The 13,256-nt window shown below is 36.7% G+C and overlaps 1 protein-coding gene across 4 annotated transcripts in view; it reads left to right on the forward strand.

Moving 5' to 3' along the window:
• Positions 1-3,923: 3,923 nt before the first annotated feature.
• The window catches only part of atp11c (ATPase phospholipid transporting 11C (ATP11C blood group)), a 54,671-nt gene continuing 45,338 nt past the window's right edge, over positions 3,924-13,256 (forward strand). For all 4 annotated transcript variants that reach the window (XM_088009407.1, XM_088009408.1, XM_088009409.1 and 1 more), the window contains exon 1: positions 3,924-4,486. In XM_088009407.1, coding sequence (XP_087865533.1) covers positions 4,460-4,486 — 27 coding nt within the window. In that variant the 5' untranslated portion in view covers positions 3,924-4,459. The remainder of the gene's footprint in view (positions 4,487-13,256) is intronic.

Consider the following 13,256-nt stretch of genomic DNA (forward strand, 5'->3'; position numbering starts at 1 on the left):
GAATTTTATATTGAATCCACCAACAGGTGAGTGCAATGTTTTATCTATCCACTAGATGGGGATACAGTTTAACTTTAGCGTGTGGATATTTCAGGGCTGATGTAACACTTCCTCGTTATGCAATAAGTCCATATTTGTAGCTGCTTCCCCTACGTATTTATTTTCAGCACTTAAAGTATTAAAAATATATATATTTAAGTAATTTTCAGGGATACCATAGTACAAGAGGAGCAATTAAATGGAAAGAACAAAACTTGGTGTAGAAAAAAACTTAACTTTATATTAATATTTAATACAGAAGCATTATTATGTGGTATTTTATGTAATTTCCTGTAAGAATGGCCTCAAATTATTGATAAGGTAAAAAAGGTAAAAAAAGGAGTACCATATGAAAAAGGAGTACCATATGAAAAAGGAGTACCATATGAAAAAGGAGTACCATATGAAAAAAGGAGTACCATATGAAAAAAGGAGTACTATATGAAAAAGGAGTACTATATGAAAAAGGAGTACCATATGAAAAAGGAGTACCATATGAAAAAGGAGTACCATATGAAAAAGGAGTACCATATGAAAAAGGAGTACCATATGAAAAAAGGAGTACCATATGAAAAAAGGAGTACCATATGAAAAAAGGAGTACTATATGAAAAAGGAGTACCATATGAAAAAGGAGTACTATATGAAAAAAGGAGTACCATATGAAAAAGGAGTACTATATGAAAAAGGAGTACCATATGAAAAAGGAGTTTAAGTATTTTAATTATTGTTCACCAGGTTCAAAAACTGTTTTAGAATAAATGTTTTTAATTTGGAACTGCTTCAGTGATTTTCCTTTAGTTTGTTGCTTGAATGAAATGTCCAATTACTTAAAATACATACAATGAATTTGAGACATACAATTGAAAAAACAGATATTGGTATCCACTTTGTTTCTTACAGTCTGACATTAAATCAGACTAAAAGTTTTCTGTTTTACGTCAGCTATGCTGTATGTAAGATTTTCTTCAAACTCACATGTCAACACTGAAGATTACTGTACCTTTAAGCTATTTGGGAAAGTCCAGCGGATGATGTCATAGCTTTCTAAGCTTCTAATAGGTTCTTTCAGATCATCTGAGTTCTCTGGCACCTGTGGATGCAAATTAGGGACACAAGTTAAGTTCAGGCGTGGATACTGTTTCCAGACGCTTGAAGATGCCTTATTCATCTTTTCAAACAATTACTGGATATACAGTCGTAAACAGTATATGGCAATGGCAATGTTGAGTCGTCATACTTTTTGTCCTAGATATGAGTGTATTTTGGGCCAAATGTGTGAATCAACCACAGACTAAAAGCAAAAAACAAAACAAACAAACAAAAAAACAACAACAGTTTTCTCTTTTGTTTTGGAGGTGATTTTGAAGTGTTTGACCATCCTTATAATTTTTAAATTTAGAGGAAAAAGGGGAAGTTTGCAGTCCTAACAACATTAATCCAACTGTGAATTAGAGAGGGTGCTCTGCTGCTGCACCATTTGCATGGGTGCTTTGCTGCAGGAGGACCATGAAAGGTTTGTCATCAGAACAGAAAAGTTGTGAGCCTAAAAATCTGAACCAGTAAAACCAGTTCTGTCCAGAGAAATGGGCCAGCATTGCAGTGAGATACTGTAAGAAGTTTGTAAAAGGAAACCCAAAATGTTTGCAGTTTTCAAAGCACTTCTATCAGGAAATACATTTAAACTGTTTGAATATTAAGAAAGAAAAATGTGTTGAAAAATCAATTCTTTCATCATTTAGCAAATGCTAAATCACTCTAACTCTAAAGGTTGAGAGTGATTTAATGTAAACCAGTGAGAATAAAATTGTCTTTCTTGTTTCAGTTGTATATACTCTTCTAATAATCCTTTTTCTCTTTTGCAATCATCTGACCTTTCATCCTTGTTTTTTTTTTGTTTTTTTTTTCTAAATGCTTGGATTTACCAAAGGAAAAATGCAAACTCACAAGCAAAGCAGCTCTGGTCACACAGCTCATGGCACATGATGCAAATAAGCAGTAAGCAAATCATATTTCCACTGAGGAATCATATGCATTTTTACTGGATGCCCCTGAAAATTAAAACTGAAGCAGATCAACATTGTTGTCAGAGCTGGTAACACTACTTTTGTTATCTTTTCTTAGAAAAGACAATTATGCAATTTGTAACTGGAAATACGTGTACTGGACTGGATGGGAGGGAATGGATTATATTGAATTAAATTGGATTTACATACATGAAAGTATGTAGTTAGATTTAAATTGGTCTTGATTTGTTTTACACCACACCTCTCTAGATTATTACATGAATAATGCAGTTGATAACTTAAGTTTTAAGTCCTAACTTATGTTTTCTAAACTCTGGAGTGTGAATTTAATGCCTTACATTAAATTGTTGTTCAGAGGTCTTTAGGGACATCTCTCGCTAGTTTTCTTTCCAGGGTTTTGAAATTTTTCACTTCCTTCCCCTGTCAGGCTCGTTCTGTGCCATGTGGTTCTCTTTGAATGTCTTGATGTGTCTCACTCCGTTTGTTGACTCTGAAATGCTGTGATATCTTTGTTGATCCTTCTCCTGCTGCTCTGTGAGGTTAGACCGTTCATTTTTCAAGCTTTGAGCTTTACAAAAGTAACTCAGCGCTCAATAAAAAGCTCATTTCCTGAGGGAAGTGATTTCTTTAACCAGATGGCTTCTGTGGAGTGGTCTTATTTTCTGCAACGTAGAAAAATGCAACTGTTCAAAAAGTCTGACAATTAAGCCTAAAGTTATTTACACCACCTCACTGATCTAGTTTTGAAATAATTTCCAAACCTTTAGGAAGTTTATTTTAATTTGGAATGAGGCAGTAAAAAAAATAAAATAAAAAATAAAACAGTGTAAATAACTTATAAATTAAAAAAACAAATTTCTCTAATTTGATCTACTACATTTAAATGGTATATCAAAATTTATCCTTCTTAATAATCAGTGAAAAAAATCTTTATTGGCATGACAGCAAACCCTTCGATTGCTGACCAGCTTTTGCTTTTTATCTTTGGTAATGAGCTCCAAGTATTTTAGGTTGAAAAGTCAGGACTGTGGCTGGGCCATCCAGAAACTTTAATATTGCTTCCAGTTAGAGGAAACATGTTTGTAAAATTAAAAGATTAATTTCATCCTATACATTTGCTAAGGGTGTAAATAATTTGTGGTGCAATGTACAATACTAATTAAACAAATAAGCTGTATTAAAATTCTTCCCACTGTTTTAGGGACCTGGGAAATACCAATAAGATGTTCAACATTTAGAGTTTGACTTTTATTGATCAAATTGAGAATTTCAGCCCTTATATATATTTTTTTCCAAATAGTATGTGAGCAATAGTATGTGAGCTCTTTATTGCGTGTTTATAGTCCTTTTTGATAAATTTTTATTGCTGTTTTTTTTATTTGTCAGCAAACATTTAATTTCAGAGCCACTTTTGTTGCAAATGCAATAAAATAAAAACTGCCTAGAGTTGTAAAAGATTTTGTCAACCTCTACAAAATAAAATATTTATTTTTAAAGTTGAGGAAGCTAAACTAAAATTGATTTCTATTTTCAAACTTTAGCAAACACATCATCTAATCTTTTTAAAGGGGAAAAATATTTTGTAAAATGAGACCAGGTGAGTGATGCATTTCAGTCACTATGGCAAAGAAAATAAAGATACACGTCCACTTTACACTATAAAACACATAGTTTGAAGCCTTGCACTTTGTAGCCTTTCTGTTTAAGATATTTTATGCAGAAATATTGCTGTTAATGAAACATATTTCTTATTTGGTGTTCTGAGAGCCACAGGAGCCAAAAGTTGCTTCTCAAGAACGTGTGGAAATCCTGAGTGTGGACTACATCACCCAGAATGCAGTGCGAGCTTTAGTCACCGCACCTTCGCCGGGTGGAGCTTGCAAACGAGGGAACGTCCGTGGGTTGCTGCCGAGTGAAAATTGTTTGACAGGAGGAGTGCTCAGGGACTGACACGATAAGTTAGTTGTTGCAACACCGCATCGGCGGGCAGCTTTTCGGTCAGCAGCGAGGCCAACCCGGGAGCGACAAATGATTTGTCGGAGTCAAAGCAGCAACAGGGCACGGAGCGAAATGTCAGCGACTGTTTCAGCCCTGAGCCGCGGAGAGCGCGACTAGTACACCGCAACGCGGAAAACATTCAAGGCGGCGGAGAGAATGCGAATGGTGCGAAGATACCGAAACCAAACAAAATGGAAACCATGTAGCATCGCTCCAGCCTTCCATATAGCTAGAACTAACGTTAGAGTAGAGAGTAGATAGCCAAGGAGCTAGCGCAGTAACTAACATATATACATGTAAAGTTATTCCCCGGAGGAGGTGAAGCGGAGCCCAGGCAGGAGGTGTCTGTTGAATCAGAGGAGTTCATCAGTGCGGACAGGAGGAAGAAACAAGAGGATGCTTCGGAGGAGACTGAACCGATTGGTATGTGTGATTGGCATCATTATTACGCACACATTATTAGCTTATGACTCACAGCTGTCTTGAACTCCATGGATAGAATGTGGACAGGAAGCCAAGACTGGACTTGAGGCTGTTTATGATCGTTAAAAAGCGCCAGAATGGCACAACACGTCCTGTTTGCTTTTACAACAAAACACTGTTTGCAGGCACTTCCCAGCTCTCACTGGGTAACCAGGCAGCTTTTATGCAGTTTCCCTTTTATCTACCAGGAATTTTACTACACAACTATGCGGATGTAACGTGAAGTCCGTCCACTCAGGTCACTAGTGGACATTCACTCCGGCGCCATGTGCTTTAGTTTCGTTTTGACCTCCTGAAGGGGCTCATCAGGCTGGGGTCCCAGCTCTGAAAAGTTTCTCTCTCAAGAACTTAGATTTACTTTTATTTCAGCGATTTTAGTCCTCCCCGGAGGCTTTCCATTAACAGTGCACATACTAAAGTTAAGGACCATTTAATGCAGGTAGCAGGTGACGCAAGATAGCGCTTTAATTTATTTTGCTCTCGGCAGCTTCTTCACCTAAAAATGTGCATCTACAACCAACTTAAACAAGTTAATTTATTTCAGTAATTGAATTAAAAAATGTGAAACTTGTAGCAAGTTAAGTTCTTACTACCAGAAGGATATGTATTTCTGGTAAATTTAACTCTAGGTTGGTTAGATTTTTAATGTTCCAGAAATGTAATTGTATGGCCAACGGAATCACAAAGAAAACGCCTGACTTGACAGTGAGTTAGCCGACAGTCAATCCACAAGAATATAAGCCACAATAGGACATTGCTCAATAAAATAGGTGATCACAGAGTGCTGCATCTAAACACATAAAAGAAAAGTTTAGTGGAAGGAAAAAGTGTAGCAAAACGGGTGAATAAGTTACAGGAAAAATGGCAGCTAGTTTGGGGGTGATTTTCATGGCGTCATTTCTTCAGGATGCAAAACACACACACACACGCACGCACACACACACACACACACACACACACACACACACACACACACACATCCAGGTGACAGGCTACGACTGATAGGCTACAGATATCAGAAGTTTCTTACCTGAGCTAAGGTCCTCTATTTTATAGTCTGTATTTTTAATTTACTGTCACTTATTTCATTTATATATTGATTTATTTCCACCTGTAGTATTTCCACTGTGAATTTTTTCCCCTCCTACTTTCTCTGTCCGTTTATTTATTGATTTATAGTTTTTGTTTCCTTTTTCTCTCTTCTTTTTCCTTCTGACCTCTTTCTTTGTAGCAGGTAAAGTCATAAAGGGGGGGAATGTTGGGAAAGGAAACTTGATGGGTGGAAATTCAGTCAGCTTCTAAGTTGGGAAAGTTTTTATTTTTTGGATGCAATACTTGCTACTTTAATTGCATTATCAAGCCATTTACTTATTCCTAGTTTTATTGCCAATTTTGGCAGGATCAGTCCTCCATAGAAACGATGAAACATCTGGCTAATTAATTCAGGAACAATTATTTTTGGAACGAAATGAAGCAGGGGAGTGAGAAAAACAGATAAAGGCAACCACAAGAGTTGATGAAAAAGGCAACAAATTATAGCAATGTGAACTTTAACTTATTTATCACATGTGTCGTGAACAATTTGCCTACGTTGTTAAAATATTTCTTTTCCAACAAAGTTGTTTCTATGGAGAGGAGACACAGCTGTGAAGGACAATTACAAGAAAAGTAGAGAAAGAAGGAACATAAATGAATGTCTTCAACTAAAGTAAAACTGTAGTACCATTTGTTCCTCAATAGTTTTCATGCTAACAAATATAATTTTCCTTAAACCCATAAGTGTTATGAAGTCAGAGAGATGAAGCAGAGAAAACAAAGCAGGCAAAGAGACGGGAGAGAGCAGCTGAAATGACAAACAGGAAGGCAGAAGGAGACAACAATTAATACCGTGTATTAGATAATATAAGACCTGCAGACAAACGTGCTCCCAAAGAAAATCAGTCCCCCAAAGTGAAGGATGTAAGGGGGAATCTCCCCCATTTTAAAGAGTGAAGGTTAGACTTTGATATAAGTTGGTTTTCATTAGTTTTAATAAAAAGTTTGTGTTGGAAATTGAGAGGACCATATCTGTGTATTTATGTCTGGGCTGCAGATTTTAAGAAAGCATTGACCTGTGATATGGTTCAATATTACAATATTGTTATCAGTACATATGAACCCATATTTTTCTTTGTCCTTTTTTCCATGATCATGTTTCCTGCACCACTCTGCCTAAGTCTTAATATTTATGTTATTAGAGCATATGAGTGTCCATTCACCCAGACCTTAACATATAATTTCCTTCCAAATGTTACATTTTTTATAACAAATAATAACTTCATATATTTATTTGCAAAGTAGGCTAAGGACATAAAAGGGGGATTTGTTATGCGTGTAGTTTGCTGTAAAGTGATGATTTGCAAAAGGCTGCCACACCTAGCATGATTTCCACAGAACCACGTGGGGAGAGTGGAGGGTTATCAGGGAGTTGTCAGTGTCTGACTGGGAGCTCACTTTGTGGAAACGTGCTGAATTCGAATGTCACATGGCCTGATGTAGAAACCTGTGGAGACATGATTGTACCCTCACATGTTGTGTTTTGCATTTTGTTTTAAAAACTCCTCATCTGTGTCTAGATGGCAGCACAGGTTTTATGGTGCTCCGCAGAGCTTCTCACCCACTACTTCTAAGTTTCCTTTATGTGCTCTTTCATCCAGAACTGTCATAATCTGTGTATGCACACTCATAATGACAAGAAAGTATACCTCTTTTTTAAATGCAGTTTACAGATTTTGCATGTAGTTGCGGTTTCGTTTAGTTTTCACTTGTTGGTAAATTTAAATATTTTACAATCTGGAAAACACTTTGCAGATTAATGTCTTAGACACTATATGGATAAACAATTTATTTGTTTGGAAAACTCGTTTGTAAGATTACATCCAATTATTTAAAAGAAAATCACAATATTATAGTTTTACAGTGGATTTTTCCATCTGTGTTTTCTACACGCTGACAAACAGAACATTTGAATAACTGTTTTTTTTTTTTTATTTGATTTTCTAAGGGTTTGTGATCATTTGGAGTCAAAATCAAAATTAGAATACAAAGTTGATCAACTGCACATCCCCACCAGAGGGTATTTTTTTTTCTTTTTCATCATAACTTTTCATAAAATAAACAACAAGCAATAGCAAAACCATCCACTCCATTTTAGGCTACAGAGACTTAAGTAAATTACTTAAACTTATGAGATGTCTGTAATTGAACCAGTCATCAACAGCTGGGAGACTCAAACAAAGCATTGTGTTTTTAACACTATTTCTACATTCCTTTGACTTCTTGCAGATCTTTCTCTGCTGTAGTTCAGTGACATTTAAGGACCCTCATATTTCATATATGGACTTGATAATAATGACATACAGATCATAGAGTCAGTGGCAGTTCCAAAAACAACTGCATTGCCATTTAAACTAGACTACCATTTAAAATACATCATAACTCTACTTTAAAAGCTGATAGTGGTTTAGTGGAAAAAGAGGCTATTGCCATTATGACTTTATGTTTGCGTCTAATGGTTTATTATAGGCGCCTAATTACTTTTTTCTGTTTAAGCCAACAAGATCATGTACACAAAGATTTAATTAACATAAAGCTGTTTCTATCTCCTGTGGTAATCGTTAGAATGCTTCCTGAAAGTGGGTAACTATCTGCAGGGTTTATGAATGCTAAAGCCCCTTTACAGCCACTTTATCATTCACTAATGCACCAGTTACTTGTTGTCACCGGTGGGCTGAATCCCCAGCACGCTGTGTGAGCAGTATAGATACTGACAGTGAAGAAGGAGAGGCAATATAATAATTATAGTGCCTGACCCTCCTCCTAGCCCCACTCTAAGTGTTGCCAGGTCAGCTGATTTTCCGGCTTCTGAAGAGGATTGCTCCTGTAATTTCTCCTCAGTGTGAGCTGTAAATAATATTTTGTGCAGAGCAGCCAGCAACACTGTCACTGATGCGCACCGTGCCGTTATCTCAGACTCTGGCTCTCTTCGTCTTGATTCACAGCACCCTCCCCTTGCCCACGGGAGGTGCGCAAGCTTCACGAAGAGGCAGAAAGATCGAGAGCGACTGCTCAAACCGAACGAAACAGAGGAAGCTTTTTGTGTCCTGCTTGACGCTTTTCATGAAACATGGCAGAGGGAATGTGTGGTGCAGGGCTCCTTGAGAAGAAGGGAGGCTCCAGCGGTTGTAATGCTCTCGACAGGAATGCAAAAAAAAAAAAAAAAAACACAGCTTCCTTTGATGTTCGTTCAAGGCCTTGAAGGCAGCAGTGTGATCTGTGAGAGGTGGAGCCTGGTGGAAATGTGATAGTATTCTTTGTGGGAGCCCCTGCCTTCAGTCATAGGATTGTAGAACATTCACCTAAAAAAAATAAAATAATTTCACCATGGTAACTATTAAATCTCCTCCTACTCACTAGCTCGGTGAAATTACGCATCAAGTTTCTACTTTATATTTCAACTTTTAGTGAATAAGAATAAGTGCTGAAGTTTGCTAGGCTTTTTTGGAGAAGAAGAGAAACTCTCTCCAGATGCTTTCATCTTGTGCACAATGGTAGGAAATTGTCAGACATAAACACAATTGATGTTTGTTTTCAGTAAAAAAAAAGAACATTGTGCTATAAAAAAAAGAATCCACCTAATAGTTATTTGTAAAGTCTGACTGATTCTTGCCTAATTCTGTGTTCAGGAGTAAATTGTATCATCATGTTGGATCTTAACATTTGCCCTCCAGATTATTTTAAGTACTGTTGTTGGTTGGCAAGTATTACTACCAATACATGCCTTTAGCTGTAAGAAACAGCCTCAACAACAAGACAATGTGCTACAAGTTACATGATGGAGGCAGTTTTGTATTTAATAGAAAAGAAAGGGATTGGAGAAATGTATACATTTTGAAGCACATGCCCCTAACTTGTATCTAATTGTTGTAAAACTAATCTGCTCATTTACCTTATAATAAGCTATAGTTTTAACCAACACAACAAATCTTAGCTGCTGTTTCCACCAATTGTTTACTTTTGCTCTGTACAGTATGTTCATGCATCATGTCCTTCCTCTTGTGTGCTATAGGCAGAAACACTCTTTTATTCTTGACTTGCAAGCTCTTTTTTATCTTCACAGTAAAATTGCTGTTATAAAGCTCATGTGAGAACAACGGGAAATGCAGAAAAATTCCCCACAGAAATTGTCCTGGAGTTTAGGAGTCCATATAAAGACTCCTAAACTCATATAAGTTTAGGAGTCCTTATATGACTCCTAAACTCTTCCCAGTTCCATTGTAAAACTGGCTTTAGAGCAGAGGGAGGTTAGCTTCGTCACCTTGTTTTATTGTAAAACTGTGGAGATAAACCAGTCATTATGGTATCTGTAGTGTTTATAGTTGGTTAGAGAAGCCAATCTCACCAGTTTGGGTTCATTTTCCAAGCCTTTGTCTCATACGCTGTGAAGCTGTGGAGTTGATAAAAAAACGGGAATATTAAACATCACTACGAAACCAAACACAAGTTCTTTGAAGAAACTTAAAAATAAACAAGCTAAGAGCCCAGTGCAAGTGATCCACCCAACACACACATTCTTTGACCGCACAGCAGTGTGGGTATGAGCCTTCTCCTGCAGATCACACGGGTTTTAGGGCCGCATAAAAACATCATTCAGCGACATGATGGTGGTGAAAGAGCATTCGACTGCTGCTGCTCGGATCAGACATTGCCCAACTTCTGGTCTATGTTATTTGTCACAAAGAAAAGAAAATGATCTGTGTGGATATGCTGGAAATGAGGCTACTTTGGGCACACAAGAGGAGAAGACATGTGCTGCGTTCCAGTCAGAAAAATCAACTGGAACGCCATCCGAAGGCGCATTTCCCAATGGAAAAGTGTGAAAAACTCCAACTACCCACAGTTATAACTTGTAAGATAACTTGTGTGTCTAAAATCAATGTGACATGCAGCACCTGCAACTCTAAACTGAAGAAATGAAAAGTGGTGTTTGCTCATGAAAAGTAAAGCATAAAATAATGTTCACAAGCGCACAATTTGAGGCTTTCAGACAGAACAAATTTCTCTTCGGCCGTTTGAAATTTACACCGTTGTTTTATTATCTGAATTAGGAAAGGAAAGGAAAAATTATGAAGAGAAACTGCATTTTTGTTAACACTTTCTTTTTTTTTTTTTTTTTTTTAGGAAGAATTACTTTTATTTTTGTGAAGAATATTTTTATTAATTATGATGAAGGTGTGAAGTTCACTCTGTTTTGCACGTCCGGGCTCAGACATGTAATAGTGTAGCAATTTAAAGATTGTGGTTTGGTTTACACATCTTATCTGAGTGGTTTTTCTGTGTATGCCTGGGTACCGCACTTATCTCTTCTTAGTTTTTTCTCATTATTGGGTCATAAATGAATGTTAAGATAATTAGTCAGAATCATCCATGTCCACATTTTGATGCATTCTGCCACGTCTAGGTCACATCATACATTTGCAACTGATGGAGTTTGTTTATTCTGATAATTATGTTACTTTATAGCACTACAGGTATAAAATGGTAGATCTGTTTGGAAAGAGACTATTTGTTTCAAGAATGGTTTGTACTTTGATTGAAATGCATGCTGAGGAGTTTGACATTTAAATCATGATAGTTTTTATTCTAGTTTTATTTCAGTTTTAGGTCCACCTCTTCTTGTCATGTTAAGTTTTCCATCATCTTGAAGCTACATTTATTGAAGCTTACATTTACAATTCCTCTGCTTGCCTGAGGCCCTTATTTACCACAAGGTGTTGGTATGCGGGAAAGGTGTGAAGAATTGCCCGTATTTTAAAGCTTCTGCGTCGTCTCAAGCTGTGTTTCAGGTCAGTAAGGACGACACCTCAGGCCTGACATACACATTTGCACACAGTTACATTTTGAAGAGTAACGCCACACGCGTGCATGTTTGCTGACATACTGGTTTTTGCAGTTTAGATATACTACAATTAACATAACAGTCACAACGTTACCTGCTTAATGTTGTAGTTGCAATATGACAACAAAGCTTGCCAATGGGTAACCACTTTGCTTGCACTAAAGTTCTCAGCCCTCACTGTCTCCCTGCAGCCTATCCTTCTCCTCTCAATAGAGTTCAGTTTCTCATCATCATCACATCTACCGCATCCAAAAAGAAGTTGTTTTTGGTATTTTTTGGACAAATCTTAGCCACTGTCTTGTAACCTCAGTTGCCAGAAAAGCAGTAGGGGTACGACTGTTTGCATTTCTTACCATCTGGCCTGCTGAGTGGTGCCGCGCTGTGAGCTGCACACGTGAACAAACTTTCTCAGAGTGATCAGTTTTTATGTAAACAGCCAAACTCAAATAAGCCTGTGATGGTTGTGTTTAATAAAAGACTGCTGGCTCCTTCCATTGACTACACAGGAGAGTTTTCTGTTTCCACCATTTCACAGTATATTTTCACTAAACAAATGTAAAACATGATCTGATTGCTTTATTTTAACACATTACTATTACTGCAAAAATAATATAACAAACCTATTCATTATAAGACATTATTATTTCATAGTTTTTTTTAAAATTAATGTCTATGATGTTTTTATGGGAGGCATCTGACAAATGATCTAAACCAAATTTCCATTTTATGAACAATAAAGTTTTAATCTTATCGTTTGTATGCGTCTGTTATTTTGATTTGGTACAAACATTTACTGGATGAGGTGTTTATGACGCAATGACGCGACTCCAAGTGGGTTCTCGGGTTGTTAAATAATAAACTCTGGTTAAGCACTTGAACCGCTCTGGTGGAAAAGCTCTAACTGAGATCTATCACCTGAAAAAGATTACAAAGCCATTTTTAAGGCTTTGGGACTCCAGCAAACCACAGTGAGTGCCATTTTCCAGACATGGAGAAAATGTGACTTTCTTGCTCTTTTTCACTCTTAACATTACTCTAAGAAGTCTCAGGCCTCACTTACTTTATTTATTCAGTATGAAGACCTAGACAGCAGAAAATTGTATTTCTTTTTCACCAAACAATAAAAAAATAAAAATAAAGGCCATATTAACATTCCAAGAAGAACTTTTTGGAAGATCTGTCACTTCTATTGTAAAACTTTACCCACATTTCAGAAAAAAAAGACATCAGGCATCAGACAAACCTGGTGGTGGCAGTATGATGCTCTGGGCCTGAAATCGTGAGTCCTGCTCTGTAGAAAATCTTGGAAGACAATTTTAGATGATCAGTTACTTACCTTAAGATTAAGCAACTCCACAAGTGGCTTTGGAAAATAAGAAGGTAAAACTGGTTAAATTTTGTGGCTAAAATGAAGCAAATTTGCAAATAAAAGTGGGATAAAATTTCTCTTCGGTGATATGAAAGACTCAAATGGTTGATAGCAGCTGCTGTGCAAAACACTCACGGCCAGGTTGGTGTGGCTGCTCTTTGTTATTCTAAGGAAATTAGTTTTTCATTAATGAATATGAAAACTTGAAACCCACATTTTGTATTTACTTGCTTACTCTGTTATAACTTGAACCAATAAACTGTGACAATCTGTAAAGGGGAAAATCCCTTTTCTCATGACCGTCATGATTTTGATATCTTGGTTTTGCTGAAAGTTATGTAATGGTTAAAATGTACAATCTTCATAACTCAGTTTTGATTAAAAAAAAAAAAACCTGCTTATTT

Source organism: Poecilia mexicana, unplaced genomic scaffold, assembly GCF_051168715.1.
Source record: "Poecilia mexicana isolate PSO_F unplaced genomic scaffold, ASM5116871v1 scaffold_10, whole genome shotgun sequence".
Classification (NCBI taxonomy): domain Eukaryota; kingdom Metazoa; phylum Chordata; class Actinopteri; order Cyprinodontiformes; family Poeciliidae; genus Poecilia; species Poecilia mexicana.